Source organism: Phocoena phocoena, chromosome 15 (assembly GCF_963924675.1).
Source record: "Phocoena phocoena chromosome 15, mPhoPho1.1, whole genome shotgun sequence".
Taxonomy (NCBI): Eukaryota; Metazoa; Chordata; class Mammalia; order Artiodactyla; family Phocoenidae; genus Phocoena; species Phocoena phocoena.
In genome coordinates, this window is record NC_089233.1 from 60,706,598 (window position 1) to 60,727,991 (window position 21,394).

The window sequence follows — 21,394 nt, forward strand, 5'->3', positions numbered from 1 at the left end:
CATAGTCTCAGGAGGGAGGCATGTAGGTGGGTAAATGAAGTGATGTGAAATTATGAGTTTACTGAGCCCCGTGATTTTCCTCGTAAAATAGGAAGCAACGTCATTAGCCAAGAGTAAGGATGGGGAAGGAAGTGATGGAGGTTTGCTGAGAGGAGAAATATGACTTGATTCTTTAGCATGATAGGCTGGGCCAGCTGAGGGGAATTTGAAACCACGATGAGAAGAATGTGGAGAGAGCTACTTTTTTTCCCTTGCGATATTCGTGCCTCTAGGCGCTCGGTAGTCTGCGTCCGTTTCCTTGGAGACCAAGACAGGCAAGAAAGCGGCAGGTCTCGCTGGGAAGTTTGAGTGGCCTTGGTTACCGCGCGACCCACGCTGAGACAAGGAAGTTGGAGAAGCCGAACAAATAGGCATACCCAAAGGATCGGGGCCCCAAGGGCTCCGGACTCTTCTTCCATTCCCCTTAATGGCGCGCGTCTTTCCGAAGTACGTAAAAGGCGTATGGAGGGGCTGTGGACCGCGCATGCGTGCGCCCAACCTATCTCTGGCTGGGTCCTCGCCGGGTGTTGTCCCAAGGCCTTTTGACCCCGCCCTCCCCCCCACGCCCTATCTCCCTAGCCCCGCCTCTCCCTCGAGTTCTCCAGCTCCTGCTTGGCTTGTGTCCCTAGTGGGTGAGGTTTCGGCTTCGAGACCCCATGCCAGTTTCACGTTTGCTGCTTGCATCCCGTGGGTTGGGAATGATGGGAGTTCTTTCTCGCCCCAACACTTTCCAGAGTCAACCACGCTGGGATTTGCTCCACAGTCCCCCAGTTCCAGGTTCTGGTGAGTCCTAGAGGGCTAGGGAAGGTATGTGGGTGGGGCTTGCTGACCCTGGGCTTGCAGTCAGCTTGCTCTCAACGCCCACGGCGGTGACTGTCCTGGGCAATAGAATCCAGAAACGTGAATTCCAGGCCCGGCTCTGTCATGCATTTGCTGTGGGACCTGGGGTGTGGCTCTGAAGCTCAGTTTTCTCACCACCTATCAGGATGTAAGGGTGTATTATGCTGCTGTCTTATTTATCTCTGATTGCTTTCCTGTTGGGTCTTTTCCATGCCTTCTGTTTCTCACAGTTCTTAGCACCTCCCAGCCGATGTGCTTAGTAAATTCTGGCTGGCAGCTGAAAAAGTGATAGCTAACACTTATGGAACACTTACCACATGCTTTACAAATATCATCTTTTGGAATTTTTGTACCAACCTGTGGAGGTAGCTTTTCTAATTAGATCCAGTTTACAGATGAGAAAATTGAGGCCCAGAGAGGTAAATCCACTTGATCAAGGTTACAGATATCTGTAAGGGGGTAAGCTGGAATTTGAGCCCATGAGTTGTGTGACTGATTTGTGTTGTGTCTGGTAGGATTATGTTCCATGGCAGCGGTCCAAGCAGAAAGCCAAGCCATCTACTCTGCCTCCAATCCCACGAACTGTCAACACTAAGAAAAGCAAAATGAAGACCTGGACTACCGTCCAGCCAGGTGGGCAGAGGCACTTGGGTGCTGGTGGAGTTGGGGACAGGATGGAGGGGATGCTCTTGGCCCTTGGTGACAACATTTATATCAGGGTAGGCTAACTGCTATAACAAACAACCCCCAGATTTCAAGTATTAATACAGAAACATATTTCTCATTTATGTCGAAGTACATTTGTGGATCTAGCGGGGAGGGAGTAATCTTTTTCATGTGATCATTCAGGGATCTAGGCTCCTTCACCTTGTGGCAATGACATTTTTTAAGGCCTTGAAGTCCTCTGCTGGGTACTTTTGCATCCAGCAGAGAGAGAAGAGAGAGAGCAAGAGTATGGATGATCCTGTGGGTATTTCTTTTTCAGGGCATAGACTTGAAGTGACACACATCACTTCTACTCATATTCCAGTGTCCATAACTCAGTCACATGCCTACCCTTAACCACAAGGGAAGATGGGAAATATAGTCCAGCTATGTGTCCAGGAGGAAAAGAAAACAGGGTTTGGTGAACTTGGGATAATCTCTGCCACATCACTGTCATGCCTTCCAGGGGAGTTCTGAGGCCTTGGCTCTGCCATCCTCTCTCTTGGGAAAGTGAGAGAGATGAATGAGTTTTTGTTTTCTCATTTGGAAGATGAGGACACTAATCCTTACCTGATAGGATTGTTGTGAGAATTAAATGAGAAGATCCATGTAAAGCATTGTTATTCAGACCCAACACTCCTTTTAATGATAAATATTACAAATATTTTGTAATATTCCTTTAGTATCCTGAAATAAACTTCATAGATAATATAACCTACCTACATATATAATTTTTAAATATTAATTTAATACCATAACTGTAAAGGAAATGGAAAGTTATTTATAGTTAAATAAAGTATATTTCAGTATGTAAATGCTCAGAATGGAGTCCACTAGAAGACATTAGAAAGTCATCAGAAGCTTACTGATAGATGTGGAGTCATGGTGAACATAACAGTTGCAAATGCAGAGTGACACACGGTGGGAAATCAGGGACTCAACATACCAAGAGGGATTTTTCATTGCAACTGTGATTTCCAAAGTGGTGCCCATCTCTTGGTAAAGTTCTAAACAAAAAAAGCACAATCTTCCCTTGATTGTAGCTGCTTTCTTGGAAAATTCAGCATTATAGTAAAACCCTGAAAAATATTCTTTGTGGCTATATGTAAAACAGAGTCAGGTTCTGGGATCAGATTGTTATAAATAGGGGTTTTACCTATGTCATATCTAGTAGGACTTAGGAGAGTTATGGAGGACAGGAGAATTCTATGTTCTATGGGGTTGTCCTGTTCTGGGGGATATCTCGTGTCCCTGGCCCCCACCTATAGATGCCAGTTGGGCCCCCAATGAGAACCCACAGATCCCCCCCCCGCCAATATATCTAAAACACCCCTGTTGAGAGTCATGATATAAAGTGATGAGCACAAGACCTGGTGGTAGTTTTTGTTTTTGTTTTTTTTTTTACCGTACGCGGGCCTCTCACCGTTGCGGCCTCTCCCGTTGCAGAGCACAGGCTCCGGATGCGCAGGCTCAGCGGCCATGGCTCACGGGCCCAGCCGCTCCGCGGCATGTGGAATCTTCCCAGACCAGGGCACGAACCCGTGTCCCCTACATCGGCAGGCCGACTCTCAACCACTGTGCCACCAGGGAAGCCCAAGACCTGGTGTTAGTGACAGAATTTTTGTCTTTGGTCCTAGACCCTATTCAAACAGCATCTACAAGGAAACTCTTGCCCTTTTCTTTCACTGGGGAAGCGGTGAGGTATGTAACAGACACACCCACAAACAGAACAAGAGCAGTTACCATATACCAAGCACTTACTATGTGCTAGATACTGTTCTCGACACTTTACACCTATCACTTCATTTAATCTTCCCAACAACCCTATGAGGTGAGTGCTGTTGTTATCACCTCCTCTTACAGATGAGGAACCTGAGGCACAGACAGGTGTAACTCCCAAGGTCACAGGTAGGATGGGCACATCCAGGCTGTGATATTTGGCAGTTTGGCTCCAGGACCCACAGTCAACCACTGGAGAAATGAAGTAAAAAATAAATGTAAAATGTAAAACAGTAAAACTTTTAGGAAAAAACATAGGAGAGAAAAATCTTTGGGACTGATGGCCAAGTGAAGAGTTCTTTGACTTTACACAAACAGCTGGATCCATAAAAGAAAAATGAAATAAATGGACAAGTTGGACTTCATCAAAATTTAAGACTTTTGTTCTTTGAAAGACTCTGTTAAGAGTATGAAAAGACAAGCTACAGACTTGGAGAAAATGTTTGCAAACCACATATCTGACAAAGGACTGCTTTGTAGAATATATTGGGAACCATCAAAACTCACTAGAAAAACAATTCAGTTAGAAAATGGGCAAAAGACATGAAGAGGCATTTCACCCAAAGAGGAAATACACATGGTAAATAAGCACATGAAAAGATGTTCAACATTGGGCTTCCCTGGTGGCGCAGTGGTTGAGAGTCCGCCTGCCGATGCAGGGGACGCGGGTTCGTGCCCCGGTCCGGGAGGATCCCGCATGCCACGGAGTGGCTGGGCCCGTGAGCCATGGCCGCTGGGCTTGCGCGTCCGGGGCCCGTGCTCCGCGGCGGGAGAGGCCACAGCAGTGAGAGGCCCGCGTACCGCCAAAAAAAAAAAAAAAAAAAAAAAAAGATGTTCAACATCATTATCCATTAGGGCTATGCAAATTAAACCATAAAGAGGTGTCACTGCACACCTATCAGAATGGGTAAAATGGAAAATAGTAGTAACACCAAATGTTGGCAACGAGGAGAAACTGGGTCATGCATACATTGCTTGTGGGTATGTGAAATGGAGCTGCCATTCTGGAAAAGAATATGGCAGTTTCCTATGAAACTAAACACACATTTCCCATAATGGTCCAACAATTGCACTCTTGGGCATTTGTTCCAGAGACGTGAAACTTATGGTCACACAAAAACCAGTGCAAGAGCATATCCAAAAGGATAAAATACCTTAGGTAGGAATAAACCTACCTAAGGAGAAAAAAGACCTGTATGCAGAAAACTATAAGACACTGATGAAAGAAATGAAAGATGATACAAACAGATGGAGGGATATACCATGTTCTTGGACTGGAAGAATCAACATTGTGAAAATGACTATACTACCCAAAGCAATCTACAGATTCAATGCAATCCTTATCAAACTACCACTGGCATTTTTCACAGAACTAGAACAAAAAATTTCACAATTTGTATGGAAACACAAAAGACCCCGAATAATAAAGCAATCTTAAGAAAGAAAAATAGAGTTGGAGGAATCAGGCTCCTTGACTTCAGACTGTACTACAAAGCTACAGTAATCAAGACAGTATGGTACTGGCACAAAAACAAATATAGATCAATGGAACAGGATAGAAAGCCCAGAGATAAACCCACGCACATATGGTCACCTTATCTTTGGTAAAGGAGGCAAGAATATACAGCGGAGAAAAGACAGCCTCTTCAATAAGTGGTGCTGGGAAAACTGGACAGCTACATGTAAAAGAATGAAATTAGAACACTCCCTAACACCACACACAAAATAAACTCAAAATGGATTAAAGACCTAAATATAAGGCCAGACACTATAAAACTCTTAGAGGAAAACATAGGCAGAACACTCTATGACATACATCACAGCAAGATCCTTTTTGACCCACCTCCTGAAATGGAAATAAAAACAAAAATAAACACATGGGACCTAATGAAACTTAAAAGTTTTTGCACAGCAAAGGAAACCATAAACAAGATGAAAAGACATCCCTCCGAATGGGAGAAAATATTTGCAAATGAAGCAACTGACAAAGGATTAATCTCCAAAATTTACAAGCAGCTTATGCAGCTCAATATCAAAAGAACAAACAACCCAATCCAAAAATGGGCAGAAGACCTAAACAGACATTTCTCCAAAGAAGATATACAGATTGCCAACAAACACATGAAAGGATGCTCAACATCACTAATCATTAGAGAAATGCAAATCAAAAGTACAATGAGGTATCACCTCACACCAGTCAGAATGGCCATCATCAAAAAATCTACAAACCATAAATGCTGGAGAAGGTGTGGAGAAAAGGGAACCCTCTTGCACTGTTGGGGGAAATGTAAATTGATACAGCCACTATGGAGAACAGTATGGAGGTTCCTTAAAAAACTAAAAATAGAACTACCATACAGCCCAGCAATCCCACTACTGGGCATATACCCTGAGAAAACCATAATTCAAAAAGAGTCATGTACCACAATGTTCTTTGCAGCACTATTTACAAGAGCCAGGACATGGAAGCAACCTAAGTGTCCATCAACAGATGAATGGATAAAGAAGATGTGGCACATATATACCATGGAATATTACTCAGCCATAAAAAGAAACGAAATTGAGTTATTTGTAGTGAGGTGGATGGACCTAGAGTCTGTCATACAGAGTTAAGTAAGTCAGAAAGAGAAAAACAAAGACTGTATGGTAACACATATATATGGAATCTATAAAAAAAATAAAGGTTCTGAAAAACCTAGGGACAGGACAGGAATAAAGATGCAGATGTAGAAAATGGACTTGACACTGGGAGGGGGAAGGGTAAGCTGGGACACAAAGAGAGTGGCATGGACATATGTACACTACCAATGTAAAATACATAGCTAGTGGGAAGCAGCCACATAGCACAGGGAGATCAGCTCGGTGCTTTGTTACCACCTAGAAGGATGGGATAGGGAGGGTGGGAGGGAGACGCAAGAGGGAGGAGATATGGGGATATATGTATATGTATAGCTGATTCACTTTGTTATACAGCAGAAACTAACACACCATTGTAAAGCAATTATACTCCAATAAAGATGTTAAAAAAGAAAAGACGATGTGGTGTGTATACACACACAGACACACACACACAGACACACACACACAGGAATACTACACAGCCATAAAAAAGAATGAAATAATGCCAGTTGCAGCAACATGGATGGACCTAGAGATTACCATACTAAGTGAAGTGAATCAGAAAGACAAATATCGTATGATATCATTTATATGTGGAACCTAAAATATGATACAAATGAACTTATTTACAAAACAGAAACAGACTCACAGACATAGAAAACAAACTTATGGTTACCAAAGGGGAAAGGTGGGTGTAGAGATAAATTAGAAGTTTGGGATTAGCAGATACAAACTAGTATATATAAAATAGATAAACAACAAGGTCCTACTGTATACCATAGGGAACTATATTCAATATCTTGTAATAAAATATAATGGAAAAGAATATGAAAAGTATATATATATATATATATATATATAATTGAATCACTTTGCTGTACACCAGAAACTAAGACAACTTGTAAATCAACTGTACTTCAATTTAAAAAAGTGAAAAAAAAAAAAAGTGCATGAAAGTTCCAGAGTAGCCTTATTCATAATACCCCCAAACTGGAAACAATCCAGATGTCCTTTAATGAGTGAGTAGTTAAACAAACTATGGTGGGCTTCCCTGGTGGTGCAGTGGTTGGGAGTCCACCTGCCGATGCAGGGGACACGGGTTCGTACCCCGTTTTGGGAAGGTCCCACATGACGCGGAGCGGCTGGGCCCGTGAGCCGTGAGCCATGGCCGCTGGGCCTGTGCGTCCGGAGCCTGTGCTCCGCAACGGGAGAGGCCGCAGCGGTGAGAGGCCTGCGTACCGCAAATAAAACCCCCCAAAACAACAACAACAAAAAAAAACAAACGATGGTACATCCATTCCATAGCATGTAGTACTGTTCAGCAAGAAGAAGGAAAGAACTTTTGATACATTCACTAACTTGATGAATCTCCAGAGAATTATGCTGAGGGAAAAAAGCCAATCTCAGAAGTGACATACTGTACGATTCCATTTGTATAACCATCTGGGAATGACAGAATTTGTAGAAATGGAGAACAGATTAGTGATTGACATAGGTAGGGGGAGCATGGAAGGGGAGGGAAGTGGGTGTGGCAATAAAAGGCAGCATAAGAGATCCTTGTGGTTGTGGAAATGTTCTGTCTTTCAGTGTTCTGGTTGTGATATTGTACTTAGTTTTGCAAGATGTTACGGTCGGGAAAAATTGGGTTAAGGGAACATAGGATTTCTCTGCATTATTTCTTAAGTAAATGTAATCTGAATTTATTTAAAAATAAAAAGTTTAATTACAAAAATAATAAATCAGGGCTACCACCATTGATGAAAAGAAATACTCCTTATTAAAGCAATAAATCTTGCTAAGTATTTAAGTTCAGCTTACAAATGTTATAATTTTTAAAAACCCTTGTGAAGGGGGTTTTGGAAGTTGGTTAATTAAATTCTCCTAAATCGTTTAAGCCACCTTTAAAATTTAATATATTCACTTTCATTTTCAAAGAGTTCACTTGTTCTGATGAACAAAACCGTTGGGTATTTAATGTAAGTCTTGTATATCTAATAAATAAACTTCTAAATATGGATAATCTTATGTTCATTTAAAAGTTGTAATTTATGCACATTTAATAAGAGTGTATTAAACCTTTCAACTTAAAACAAATCTAAATCAAAATCTCACTTACACATTTTAAATTAGAACCACAAAATTAATCTATTAATCACTCCATCTCTCAAACAATACAATTAAATACCAGATACATACAGATAATTCATAACTTTAACACAAAATTACTCTAATTTTACTCTGTCACTTCAACACTTAATACTAAATTAAGGATATTGATCCGTAAAAGAAATGATATTTTTCAAAAATGAACTGGGTTGCACCTCCAACAGAGATGTTGGCGGGGGCTGACAAGGCAGCAGTAGCGTTTGTGATCATCTGTGTGATTTGCCTCATAACTGCGCAGGACGCGTGGAGAGGAAGCAGGGATTCTCAGAACATGCCCTCCTAATGCCTTCTTCCGATCTGAATTATTTTCGTGTACTTCTCGTCTGGCAGGACCACAGCTTTTACAGGTATTCCGGAGACAGCTGGTTAGCATTTTGCACGGCTCCTGTGCCTTTATCTGATGCTGTGGTCCTGATCCCAATTCTCAGGTCATTGGTAATAACAGTGACAGCTAGTAATTTATATTTAGCACTGAATATGGGTTAGGACTATTCCAAATACTTTATAGTAACTTCTTTTTTAATTTCACTACAACTCTGTGAGGTAGGCATGATGGTTATTTCTGTTTTACAGATGAGAAAGTTGAGGGACAGAGAGGTCATGTGACCTGCCCAAGGTCATATAGCTAGTAGAAGGCAGAATCCAGATTCAAACCCAGGCTGTCTGCTTCATTAGTTGTTGCTATTAACCCCTACCCCTTCTGAGCTTGCCACCGGCCAGCTTGGTGGGAGAGATTGGGGATGTCTGGCCATCTCCTGCTGCTACCCCTCTCCTCCCCTCTGTTCAACCCCACCGTCACTGTGGTATGTGGAAGTCTCCTGGGCTTCTCTGTCCTTTATAACAAGACTCAGAGTGGGGCCTGGGAGCTAACTGATGGATGTGAGCTTCATTCCTCAGTCTCACGGTCGTATATTATAAGGACATGAGTGGATGGCATTGGGGTTTCTCATGGCTGGTGCATTCCCTGGGACCTAACCCCAGACCTGCCTCTACCCTCACACTCTCTCTGTCCTTTCTTATACCCTAGGGTTGCAATCCAAGCCCACCTTGTGGATGACAAGTCAGCCGAGGAATCCACTAGAACTGCGCAGAGGAAAGTTGGACTCGGGGAAGACACAGACCAAAACCCGACTAGGGAGAGTATGACGAGCATCTTTCCACAGGCACCAGGGCCCAGGGCAGGGGGCGGGGGATGGTGATAGCAAACACGCACTGAGCACTTCATGGGTGCCTGACTTGACCCCTCATCCTCACAGCAACCCCGTGGGCACGCTTATCATCATCCCTCTTCTACAGATGGGGAAACCGAGGTGCAGGGAGATGACACAGACCACGCAGCTAGAAAATGCAGTACCAGGGGTCAAAGCCAGTTAGGCAAACAGAAGTTTGCCTTTGTTTTTGTATTTTTTGGCCGCGCTGCAAGGCATGTGGGATCTTAGTTCCCTGACCAGGGATCGAACCTGCGCCCCCTGCATTGGGAGCACAGAGTCTTAACCACTGGACCACTAGGGAAGTCCCTTGCCTTCGTGTTTAAGACTCAGGAAAATGATCAGAATCACTTTTTTTTTAAACATTAATGACTGCAATGCATTAAAACATGAAATACATGAACATCTATGAAAGAACAAATAAAACCAACTCGCTGTTCACCTTTGGAGGATCCCAGGGAAACAAATCACTCATTTTTTTTTTTGACTTAAAGCAATAGAAATTTATTGTCTCACAGTTCTGGAGGCCAGAAGTCCAAGATCAACGTGTTGGCAGGACTATGCTCCCTCCGAGCAGAATCACTTTTTATTTTACTGCATTAGGAGCACAATTTAGTGGCTTTTGTTCATTTAAAAATTTCCAGTAACTCAGCCTTTCACGGAATACAGTACATCTTAAAGCAAGGCTTGGGAGCTTGCTATTAAAAATTTTCACATCAACTAATAGAACTTCTGATAATTGACTTTCTTACCATCCATTGTTTTTTTATGGCTTCTGAACATTGTTTCAAAGTATTTGAAATGACTAGAAGAAGAGGGGGCTTTTGTGTCCATAGGAGAAAGTAAAATACCAAATACTATAAATGCTACAAAATCCTATAGAAGAATTCTTAACTTCTTCAGGAAAGTTTTTAATATGATGAGTCAATGAACAATGACTGTTATATGAAGAAATAGGGAAAAATGTATTTGCCTTGAAACCTTGTTTTTCCTTTAACCTTCAATTTTGCAAAAATGGTTTAGAGGCAGCCCTGCATTCGTAAAGTAGGAACTCATATTTCTGATGTTATTTTTTTTTATTTTTATTCTTTTGCGGTACGCGGGCCTCTCACTGTTGTGGCCTCTCCTGTTGCGGAGCACAGGCTCCGGACGTGCAGGCTCAGTGGCCATGGCTCACGGGCCCAGCCGCTCCACGGCATGTGGGATCTTCCTGAACCGGGTCACGAACCCGTGTCGCCTGCATTGGCAGGCGGACTCTCAACCACTGCGCCACCAGGGAAGCCCTCTGATGTTATTTTTATCCTGACTTTAGAAGGGTTTATGTGTTTTTGTTTGAAGCATGAACTTGGGACGATTGGCTCTAAAAGTTGTGCTCCTAACCAGTTCCTAATACTGTCTCTTGTAATCATTCATTTGTTTAGTCAACAAATATTTGAGCACCTACTATGTTCCAGACCCTTTTCTAGGTGTGGGGATTCACCAGTGATGTGGACTCTGACCTTAGGGAGCTCACATTCTACTCGGGGAGACAGACAATAAGTAAGACAGATAAAAATGTAATATGTGTAGTGAGGGTTAAGAGCTATGAAGAAGTGTAAAATAAGGTTAGGGGCTAAAGAGGCACAGAGGATGGAGTGGCCATGACTTTTAGGAGGGTGGTCAGGGAAGGCTGCTAAGGTGGTGACATCTGAGGGGGAATGTTCCAGGCCGAGAAACTGGAAGTGCAAAGGCCCTGAGGTTGGTGTGAGGTCAGTGATGGGCCAGGTGATGAGGAAGAAAGATGGTGGGCTGTGGGGGGAAGGAGATAGCTTGTATACAGCCCTGTAGTCCGTGATTAGGCTTTGTGTTTGCATAGAGTAAGGCAGGATGACCCTGGAGGATTCTGAGTAGAGTGGGGAAATGATCTGACTTAGATTTTCACAGGAGTCCTTGGGCTGCTGCTGCTGTGTGCAGAACGGGCTGTGGGGACAAGGGGGAAACAGAGCAAGGGAGTAGAAATGACTCAGTTGGTTTGTTCTTGGATATGAAGTAGGATCCTGACTCTGCCCCTCAGCCTTAGGACAGTCACTTATTCGATCAACAACTCCTGAGAGAATGCCTACGATATGCCAGGCACCAAGCCAGGTGTTGGGGACACAGCCGTGAACACGGCCCTTAGAATTTGTGCTATGATGGAGCTTATACTTTAGTGGGGAGACACATAATAAATGAATTAAAGCCCCCAAAGAATAGTACTCATCAGTTTATTCAACCCATACTTATGGAGCTCCAGGCACTGTCCTGTGTGCTGGAGATACATACAGCTGTGACAAAACAACCAAAGCCCCTGCCCTCCTGGCTATAAAATTCTAGTTGAGTAGACAGACACGAAACAAGATAATAAGAAAAACATGTTATGTTTGGTAGTGATGAGTCCTAGGAGAAAAATAAATTGGGAAAAGGGGAGACATAATTACGAACTGTAATTATGTAATTACAAATTGGGTAAGGGTCAGGACGGCACAAAGCAGGGTTTCTACCCTAGAGCTGGTGGTCAGGGAAGATCCATTTCTAGAACAGAGGTCATTAATTCTACACTTTATCAGAATCACCTGGGAGTGGGGCTCAGTGGGCCCAAGACTCAGAGACTGGCATTTTTCACAAGATGCTTCTGGTCCCTGTGGGCCATATTTGGAGATGTTTTGGTCTGGAGATGTGAAGGCAAGATGGTGGAGTGGCTAGGAGCCCAGACTTCAAGGACAAGGGCTCTGCGATTGGTGACCTTGGGTAAGGTACTGCATCTCTCTGACCCTCAAGTTCTGCTTCTCTAAAGTGGGGATAATAATAGTCCCAAGTGGGCTTCTCTGGTGGCGCAGTGGTTGAGAGTCCACCTGCCGATGCAGGGGACACGGGTTTGTGCCCTGGTCCGGGGAGATCCCACATGCCGCAGAGCGGCTGGGCACGTGAGCTATGGCCGCTGAGCCTGCGCGTCCGGAGCCTGTGCTCCGCAACGGGAGAGGCCACAACAGTGAGAGGCCCGCGTACCGCAAAAAAGAAAACCAAAACCACAACCAAAAATAATAGTCCCAAGTGAGGTAGTGCATGGGACGTGCTTAGCATGCTTTAGAGTTCATAATAAGTACGCTGTGCCTTTGCACTATTACTCATTATTGTGTGAGGAATATGGCAGCTGAGGGCTAGGAAGAGGTAGTTTCTAGCAAAGGACAGAGAAATGAAGAACAGAAGGAATAAAGAAGAGAGCACATAGCCTGGCAGAGGTGGAGGGTGAGAACCGGTGAGAATGGAGACTCGTCACTGAGTGTGTGAGACGCGCCACTAAGCGGCTTGACTGTGAATATTACCTCATCTGTTTTTTATAGCAGCAGCTCTCTGAAGCCGGTATTAGTTTCCTAACATACGGAATGAGTATAGCAGGGTTCTGGGAGGCTAACTAACGTGCCCAGGTTCCCTTAGGTGGGAAGTGGCAGGGCTGGCATTTGAACCAAGGTGCGTCGAGGCCTAACATCCAAGTCTCGGTCACTGTGAGGTTCAGCCCACCTTGCAGCCTTAGGCCCACTCAGCTCCTCACCTTAGTGTAGTGGAGAGATAGACATTGGGAGTCGGAAGTCTGCTTTTCGAGTTCCGGTGCCACTACGTCCTGTCTCTGCAACTTTGGGGCAGTCTCGTAACCTGCCTGAACATTCATCCACCTATCAGTAAAACAGAGCTGGGGAACATAGGGTTGTTGGAGGTTAAGCCGATACCCTGAGCCGCCTGCTGAGTGAGGCGCCCTCAGCAATTGTTCTTCTTGTTTTTATTATTGTAGGTTATGTGTACCTGCTTGGGGGCCCTTAGGCGAGTCCCTTAATCCCTTAGAGGCTCATTCTTTTCCCAGGGGCTGTTGTATGAAACAGTCCTCACTCAGCTCAGCTGCCTGACGAGAAATGGTAGCGATTATCATCCACTCTGCCTCTCCTGCTTCTTCTCCAGACAAGGCCCGTCTCCTCGGCCATCTTCTTTCCTACTTGGGCATTTTTTATTATTGCTAGTACTATATAGTTCATCGATTCTAAGAAGCCATTGATAATAAGGTGTACCTTTATCTTAATTACCCACTAATAAAATATTTGTCAATTAGACTGTAACACGCCACCAACTGTAAGATATATCCCCACCTCAGAGTGTAAAATTATGGGAAAATGGGTGTTTCAGAAAGGATGAAATAATTCAAGGTGCTCTGACCCGCAGACAATGGGGAACCGCCGCCCAGCTCGGGTGGCATTTACCAGTCGAGGCCACAAGGGGGCGGATTGCGGCGGGAGGGAAGTGGTCCCTAGGCTCCCGGAGGTTCCGGCCAGCTCCGCGCATCGCGAAACACTGCCCCCCTTCCCTGTTCCTCCGCTTGCAGACGATGCTCAGGAACCGGCGAACCGCGCACCAGGAGCTCTGCAACCACGAGGACTTCCTCACCAAGCTCTGTGGGGAACTGATCAAGACCATCCAGGACACGGACGACAGCTCGGCCCTGAAAGTGCGGGTGATGCTGCAGCAGGAGGACGTCTTCACGGTGAGCCCCCACCGTGGCCCCGCAGCCCTGCCTCTGCCCTGCGTTGCGGTCCAGCCCGCGACGCCGCCCTCCTGAGCGCTTGGGCGCCCTCTCCTGCTTTCTCCCGGCCTCTCCCGGCCCATTGCGCAAGCTGCTTCCTCCATGTGGAGGATACATCTCTTACGCGCTCCGCGCCCCCCCCCCCCCCCCCCCGCCCACCTACCTGGGCTTTGGAATCAGACTGGGGGTGGCGGGGGGTGGGGACTCATGCGCATCAGCACTTACTAGCTGGAAGAGTTTGGGTTAACCTCTGAGCCCTGTAAATCTGGGGCACGACAGCACCCACCCCGAAGAGGAGCTGTGCCTGGCACACGGTATGTGTGGGGTTGGGTTTGGAGACTCCTCTGAGGAAGTGTTGAGTCCTCTGACAGTCCGTGCTTTGGCCGCACCAGTGGAGGCTTGGGGTGAGCTGACCCCCTCCCCGCCCCCCACTCCCACAGACCATCGCTGACATCTTGGAGTACTCAAACAAGAAGAAGCTGCACCAGATGAAGTGTGAGCTTCAGGAATGGGAGGAGAAGGAGGAATCCAAGATACACAGTAAGAATCCCTGGGGCTGACCCTCGCCTGGCCCTCTGTGGAGGTCAGCTGCTGGGCATTCCCCTTGCACCTCCCTTTCGGAAACCATCAGGCCCATCACCTCCCTTCTGAGGCCGATGGGACTGCTAAGATGCACAGCTGACAGCTTACTTATCAAGCACTTAGCGTTTGTAGGCCCTACGTGCTTTGTTTTTATGGGCTCACTCTCCGTCATTCCGACTACCTGTAAGGCAGGGAAGTTTTTCTTTTCTCCCATTTTACAGATGAGGCAACTGAGGGTAAGGGAAATGAAGTAGCCTGTTGAAGGTTATACAGCTAGGAGCCAGCATCCAATCCCAGCCTCCCTCTTTCTTGCCAGCGTCCCTCTGGGAGTCAGTGGCTGGAATAGGTCACTGGCCACAGACCTGCTGAGCCTGTGGTTTCTTTCCCCTGAGCAGACTAGAAGCCTTCTGAGGGGAGGGGCAGTGTGTCAGGCAGCCTCAGACGCTGGGGATCCTCTCCATGGAGGGTGGCAGGATAGACTGTCTTAATCCTGCCCTGGTCATGTCTTGGGAGCCAGTGTTGCCCCATTTCACTGGGCTCATTGCCTTGGGAGCGTGTGTATGAGGGGACTGAGGTCCGGAGAGGGAGGGTCTTGGTGAGGGTCATGCAGTGACAGTGGCAGAGCCGGGGCTTGCCTAGGGATCTTGCACTGGGATAGTTTCTTTCCTACCCAGTACTGCCTCTTCTCCTGTGAAGGTAAAGAGCTCTCTAGGGGCTTAACTGTCCACCACCTCCCAGCCTTGTGTGAACTTGCTTCAGCCCAGAACCCAATTCATTGGTCAAGGAGAGCTTTGCCTCTTGGGTCTCCCCAGGGGGGTTCTTGAGGGAGGATCCTGCCTTCTGTCCCTCCTGATCTCTTCAGACCTGGAGCAGCAGGTGGAACAGCTGGATGCCAAGATCGAGAAGGTCCACAAGAAAGTGAGCTTCATGAGCACTTACATGGACCGTGAGTATCCCATCAAGTCGGTCCAGGTTGCCAACCTCGTGCGCCAGCTGCAGCAGGTGAAGGACAGCCAGCAGGTAGGTGAGCCCATGGCCTTGCCTCGCCAGACCATGTGGGAGGCAGGGCTGGTGGCCAACACCCTCCTGCTGACCCCCAGGATGAGCTGGATGACCTCAGTGAGATGTGCAGAATGGTCCTGGCATCTATGTCCAACCAGATTCAGAATAAGAAAAAAAACCTACTGAGGTCTCTGGTGGTGGTGAGTAGCCAGCCACTGTGGCAGGTATCCAGGTCCTGCCCCCAGCCCTGCTTTTTTCCCTGTCCTCTGCCTCTAGGCCCCCCCCCACACCCACCATGCTACCCAGTGCATGGTCGCCCCTGGGGCCAGACTTGGGGGCCAGACCTCTCCTTCCTCTGCAGAAAATCCAGCGTGCTCATCAGGAAGCGCTCCTGCAGAAGACTTGGAATAGCCGGCTCATACTGAAGTACATGGACAAGTTCCGAGAAGTGAGTGGGCAGCAAAGGTGGTCGTCACCCCTGTGCTAGAGCAGGAGGGTGGGTGGTCCCCAGGACCTGTGGGAGTCAGGCTTGTCCTGATGTGGCGCTCATGAGGTCTCTGACTCTGGTGTCAGCCTTCCTCCTTGGCAGTGCCATTAATGCCACTTGTCATTCATCTGAGAAGGGGATTCGTGCTGGCCTAGGGTTTGCCTCATTAACCAACACCACCAGCCATGACCCAGCAGCACCATCGCCAAGCATCACCACACGACCATCACTTTAATTTCACTACCCAGCCCCGGTCTCCACCTCTTTAATTCTTGTCATTGACCATCACTCATGACCGGTGTTAATGAAATCCACCATCACCACCCCCTCGCGGTAATTTTCGTGCACCTTCATCAGTTATCCGAGTGAATGGCCTCCATCATCTCCACCAGCCCCTGTTAATTCTCACTGTCAAGCCCTGCCACCCATTTGCAACCTGTCTCCCTTCTCCACGATCCCCTCACCCTTAACCGGAACCATCAAACATCGTCGGTAACTTGTGAGCCAGCCCTGCCCTGCACAGCGAGGACCCCCGTCTGGAGTCCGGAAGTCCCAGTGACAAAAGTGACAAAGCCCAGGCCATTTCTGTAGACGAATGAGCAATAATCCTTGTTCATTTTGCCCTTTTCTCCCTTTGGTTGGGGAATGTTTCGTTTCTCACTTTCCCCTGATCTCCTCAGTTTATAGACCATTTTGAGGAGGAAATACCCATATTAAGGGCTGAGATGGAACAGCTCCAGTTTCAGATCTGGGAACCCCGAGAGATTGTATTTGCGGACATTCTGCTTCGGAGATCCAAGTATGTGATCCTTGTGTAGCTACCTCTTAAACTAGCCACGCTGTGGACTCGAAGAAGCTCTCTGTTCTCGGGGAAGGCAGCCTGGTGGAGGAGGCAGGAGGCTGGGTTTTTGCCTTGGCTTTGCCCCTGACTGTGTAGCAGATGTGACCTTTCCCATCGTTGGGCCTTAGTGTGCCATCTCTGCACAGCAGGCTGAGTTAGGTAATCTCTCTGGACCCTTCCAATTCCACATTCCACGTTTCAGCCAAGTGGGTCCGCCCCTAAGCTCCTGGGGTGTTCAGGAAGACAGTGTTGAGTGGGGTGGTCTGCTCCAGAGACGAATGGCCTGGAAGGCACAGTGCAGGGAAAGAAGGGTGTTCTCTCCGTGGGGCAGAATTCTGGGCCCCAAAGGAAGGACTTCCCTCCTTCCAAAAGCAGTTCTCTGCCTGCCCTCCCTTGGGTCAGGCCCTCTGGGTCTGAGGGTGAGGATCCCACCAGGCCACGCCTCTCTGTGTGGGGCAGATCTTACCATCTGCAAATTATTTTTCTTCTTCTTAGCTTCTATGTCTATCTCCTTCTCTTCCTCTCCCTTTCTTTCCTCCTCCTCTACCTCCTATTCTTCATTCTCCTCTTATTTTCCTTAAAAAGTACTGTCAAATTTATGATGTGCCTATGGAGCGCCAGGCACCGTGAGTGCAAGTAACCCTTGGCTCTACCACCATGGAGCCAAGGAGGGGACCAGACATTAATCGATAACGAGCCACCGACAAAGGTCCCGTGGCAGCTGACCCCAGAGCTGCTGAAGCAGAGGTATGGATGTGGCGCTGGCAGAGTGTAGCCCGGACAGAGAGGAGCCTGGAGGGTCAAGAGAGGTTTCCCTGAGAATGTGACAGTTTAAACCGAGGTCTGAAGGATGATGCATAGAAGTTCACTGGGCAAAAGGGGCTGAAGGGGGAAACTGAAGGAAGAACACTTCCAGGTGGTGGTGCTGGCGTCTTGGGGGTGTGGTGAGTAGGCCCCATCGTCCTTATCTGAGCTCTGAACACATTGAAATAAGACTGAAAGGGGCAAGGCAGACACGGGCCAGACTCTCACTTTTATTCTGATAAAGCTGGTTTTAGAGAATGTAGCAACAGCTTCTATCTCCAGATATCTTGGCTTCTGAACAGTGAACCCAGAATTAGGCAAATGGAGCTCGCTGGTCAGCTGTGTTGGAGCAGAGAGTGTCTTCCTTGCAGGCTGCTCGTTGCCGAGAGGGAACAGGGCACCCATGCCCCATCCTATTCTCCAGACTCACTGCTCAGGTCGTTGTACCCCTTTCCAGGGGCAGAGTGAGTAAAGCGAGGCCAGGAGCAGTATGCCTGCTGCGGCCCCTCCATGGGCAGGGAGACACCAGGAATGGGAAGAAGCTTTCTCCTCCTAAAATGTGGGAGTGGCGCATCCCTAGGCAGAGCTTCTCCAACCAGAATGTGCACAGGAATCACCTAGAGATCTCGTTACAGAGCAGATGCTGAACCGGTAGGTCTGGAGTGGGGCTAAGGAGCCAGCATTTCTCAGAAGCTCCTGGGTGAGGCTGACACTGCCAGTCCCTGGATCACAAGCCGAGCAGTGAGGCTGTGGAGCGTGTGTGGTAGGAGGGATCTTGGCGTTTACCAGGGGCTGAATGAGGCTGGAATGCAGAGTGGTGGGGAGAGTAACGGGGAGGAAGCAGGACAGCTCAGCCCCTAGGAACCTCCACGCTGGGCCCGGTAGACGGAGGGAAGAGTTTGGTACTTGACCCTGAAAGCAAAGAAATTGTAAGCTGAGTGGTGACATCAGATTTGCATTCCAAGAAGAGTTACTTTGAAAAGAGGGTGGAGAAGATATTGGAGTGGGGCCAGAGGAGGTGCTGGGAGTCTGGTTGGCAGTTGTGTGTGTAGGGGGGGGGTCGGGAGTGGCTTGGCCAGGGTGGGTGGCAGAAGAGAGAGGAGAGATGGATGGAGTGGAGAAGTATTGAAGAAGGTAAACCCGTAGGCCTTGGTAATATTTGGATGTGGGAAGTCAAGGACAGGGAGGTGTCAAGAATGACCCCTGGGTTTCTGGCTTTTGTCACAGGGTGGGTAGTGGTGCCAGATCCAGAGAGAGGGAAGGCTGGGGCCGGGGGGTGAAGGATGCTTACGCAGGTCAGTCCGCAGTTGACTGGGACACTGAGTTTAATTTACAGAGACCTCAGCGTGGAGCTGTCAGGTAGGCAGTTGGGGGTACGAGTATAGATATCAGAAGACAGATACTGACTGGAGATGGAAATTTGGGCATTGCCAGTACAGAGATGCATTTTTTTTTTTTTTTACTATTATTTCGAACAATTTCAAATATACAGAAAAGTCCAGAGAGTATTATGATGAATACCCAGTTACCCATCTAGATTTAGAAACAGTTATATTTTTGCCATATTGGCTTCATCTTCATTTCTTCCTTTTTCTTTCTTCTGAAATGTTGTAAATTGCAGACATCCTGACATTTCATGTCTAAATCCTTCAGCGTGCGTCAGTCTGTACCATGAGAGTGGGTGAGAGAACTGGGAGGGAGAATGTAATCCTGGAGCCTTGGAAATGTTCGTACTGGTCCCTGAGATGGGTAGATAGTGCACATGGGAACCCACTGCTCTTGCTACTTTTACGGAAAGAATAATGCCTGTCATTTACTGAGCACTTATTACATGCTGGCACGGTCTCATTTAATCGTCCCATCAGTGACTGAAGGTGGACCCTCCCCACTTGACAGATGAGGAAACGAGGCTCGCCTGGGGTCTGTCACATAGTGAGTGCTTGTTACATAGGTGCCCGGTGATGTTCAGAGGCTCAGAGGGGAGAAGCAGTGTGCTCAAGGTGACACAGAGTTAGGCTTCCAAACCAGTCATCCTGACTCCAGAGAGAGCGCTCGTCCTGAGGGGCCCCAGCACTTCAGAGCTGAGCTCTTGTTTCCTCTTGGCCTCAGAGCTCTGTGGGGCAACATGAGTCCTGCCAAACCAGTTCCTTTTCCATTTTGACGTGTGTGTGTGTGTGTGTGTGTGTGTGTGTGTGTGTGTGTGTGTGTTTGCTGTAAGGTCACAGGTTGTGTTCCTCTGAGGCCGTGCTCCCCTACCTGCAGCTCTGGCGCCCCTGCTTGGTGTCTCACACCCCTCTTTGCTGTTTCCTACCAGGTGCACCCCTAACATGGACATCATCCTCGACATCCCTGTGGAAGAGCTGCTGCCCTTCTAGATGGCGGGGCGATGGGCCACCCCTCCCTCCCTGGTCTCTTCCCCACACCCAGAGCCTTGAGTTCTCTCCTTCCAAGACCACGTCCCCATCCAGACCCTGGTCTGCAGTTCCTTCCTTCCTCATGCTCTCTCCCTCCGTCCTTTCCTTCCTTGCTTCTTCCTTTTTTCTTTCCGCTTCCTGCATCCCCCTCTCCCTCCATTCTTCTGGTTGGTGCTGCTACTTGAGCCAGGTAGGAATTCCTAGTCAAGTCTTTTTTACCAATAAAGCTGGATTTGCCTTTTGCCAGTGCCTGGGGCTTCCTGAGAAGCCTAGGTAGGAATGGATTTTGTCTTAAGATTAGGGGTGGGCAGCTGTGCTGCCTGCATCTGGGGCTCCAAACTTCTTGAGAAGTGCTGGAGCGCCGCCCCCTGCCTGAGTCTCCATGGTTCTGTGGCTCCGGGCCACCCCCTCCCTGGTGCAGTGTGACTCCAGCTTCCCACCTGATTTGTGCCCAGACCTATTGAGGCCAGTTCCGGGGTGGAGGGGGGATTCCTTGAGTTTGATACACCTGGGAACTTGCTGGACCTTCACTGCTGCTGGCCATCTCTTTTCCAGTCCAGCCGTCTTGTCTGTCCACCGCTTCTACCCCAACGGTGTATGGACGTGAACACCAACTCATCCTCAGGTGCCTAGTCAGGCGCTGTTCCTTGCTACATACTCTTTCACGATGGACTTAAGAGGGGCGCTGCCTGGACCCCCCTCAAGCAAGGGCTTTTGCTCCGGTTACCGGGAGGGCCACTGGCAGGTGGCCTCCAGCTGCCAGTGCCTTCGGGCTTTGCCTTGGCTGCAGAGAGCCGGGCCTCTTCCCACCTTCCATGATACTTAATGTGCCAACACCAAAGGCTGTTCTGGCTCCAGGGCTGCTCGGAGGGTTGGCTGAAACTGCCCCTGGACCTGCACTGCAGCTTGACTCTTCCCTCTGCCCAGCCCTGTGTACCTCTCTCTCCTCCCTCCTTCAGCCGGTCCCAAGGGCACTCAGTAGTCAATGTCCTGTACCCTATGCTCTGTCTCAGAATTGGCCTCCCTGGGGACCCAGACTGTTCCCACTCCCAAGAGCCTCTGGCCGCTCACAGATCCACTCTGTGTTGGGAGACTTTCGGTTACAGGTAACAGAACATCCAAGTCAAATTGGCCAAAACAATAAAGGGCTCAGGTACATAAATATTCTAGGTGAGGCGAGGCTTTAACCAGAAATCAAGCGACGGCACCAAGGGCCTAGTTTCTCTTTCTCTACTTTGTTCTCCGGGGTGTTTCCTCTTGCTGAGGTCAGCACTCCCTGTGGTCCCAGTATGGCTGCCAGCACCTCCTAGGGTGTAGGATTCC

At 47.8% G+C, this 21,394-nt stretch overlaps 1 protein-coding gene across 1 annotated transcript; it reads left to right on the top strand.

Moving 5' to 3' along the window:
- Positions 1 to 523: 523 nt before the first annotated feature.
- On the top strand, positions 524 to 20,032 carry C15H20orf96 (chromosome 15 C20orf96 homolog). Its single transcript, XM_065893276.1, has 10 exons — positions 524 to 667; positions 1,395 to 1,512; positions 9,176 to 9,288; positions 13,744 to 13,902; positions 14,382 to 14,481; positions 15,386 to 15,543; positions 15,624 to 15,725; positions 15,887 to 15,973; positions 16,693 to 16,811; positions 19,972 to 20,032. Exons 1-10 carry the CDS (start codon positions 524 to 526, stop codon positions 20,030 to 20,032), a joined length of 1,161 nt encoding a protein of 386 aa, XP_065749348.1.
- Positions 20,033 to 21,394: the final 1,362 nt, after the last annotated feature.

Bases quoted from the DNA above. Each gene is read 5' to 3' on its own strand.
- C15H20orf96 (XM_065893276.1), top strand. From the start codon at position 524: ATGCGTGCGCCCAACCTATCTCTGGCTGGGTCCTCGCCGGGTGTTGTC. The intron at 15,726-15,886 runs GTGAGTAGCCAG...CTTCCTCTGCAG, and splicing joins TACTGAGGTCTCTGGTGGTG to AAAATCCAGCGTGCTCATCA. The intron at 16,812-19,971 runs GTATGTGATCCT...GTTTCCTACCAG, and splicing joins ATTCTGCTTCGGAGATCCAA to GTGCACCCCTAACATGGACA.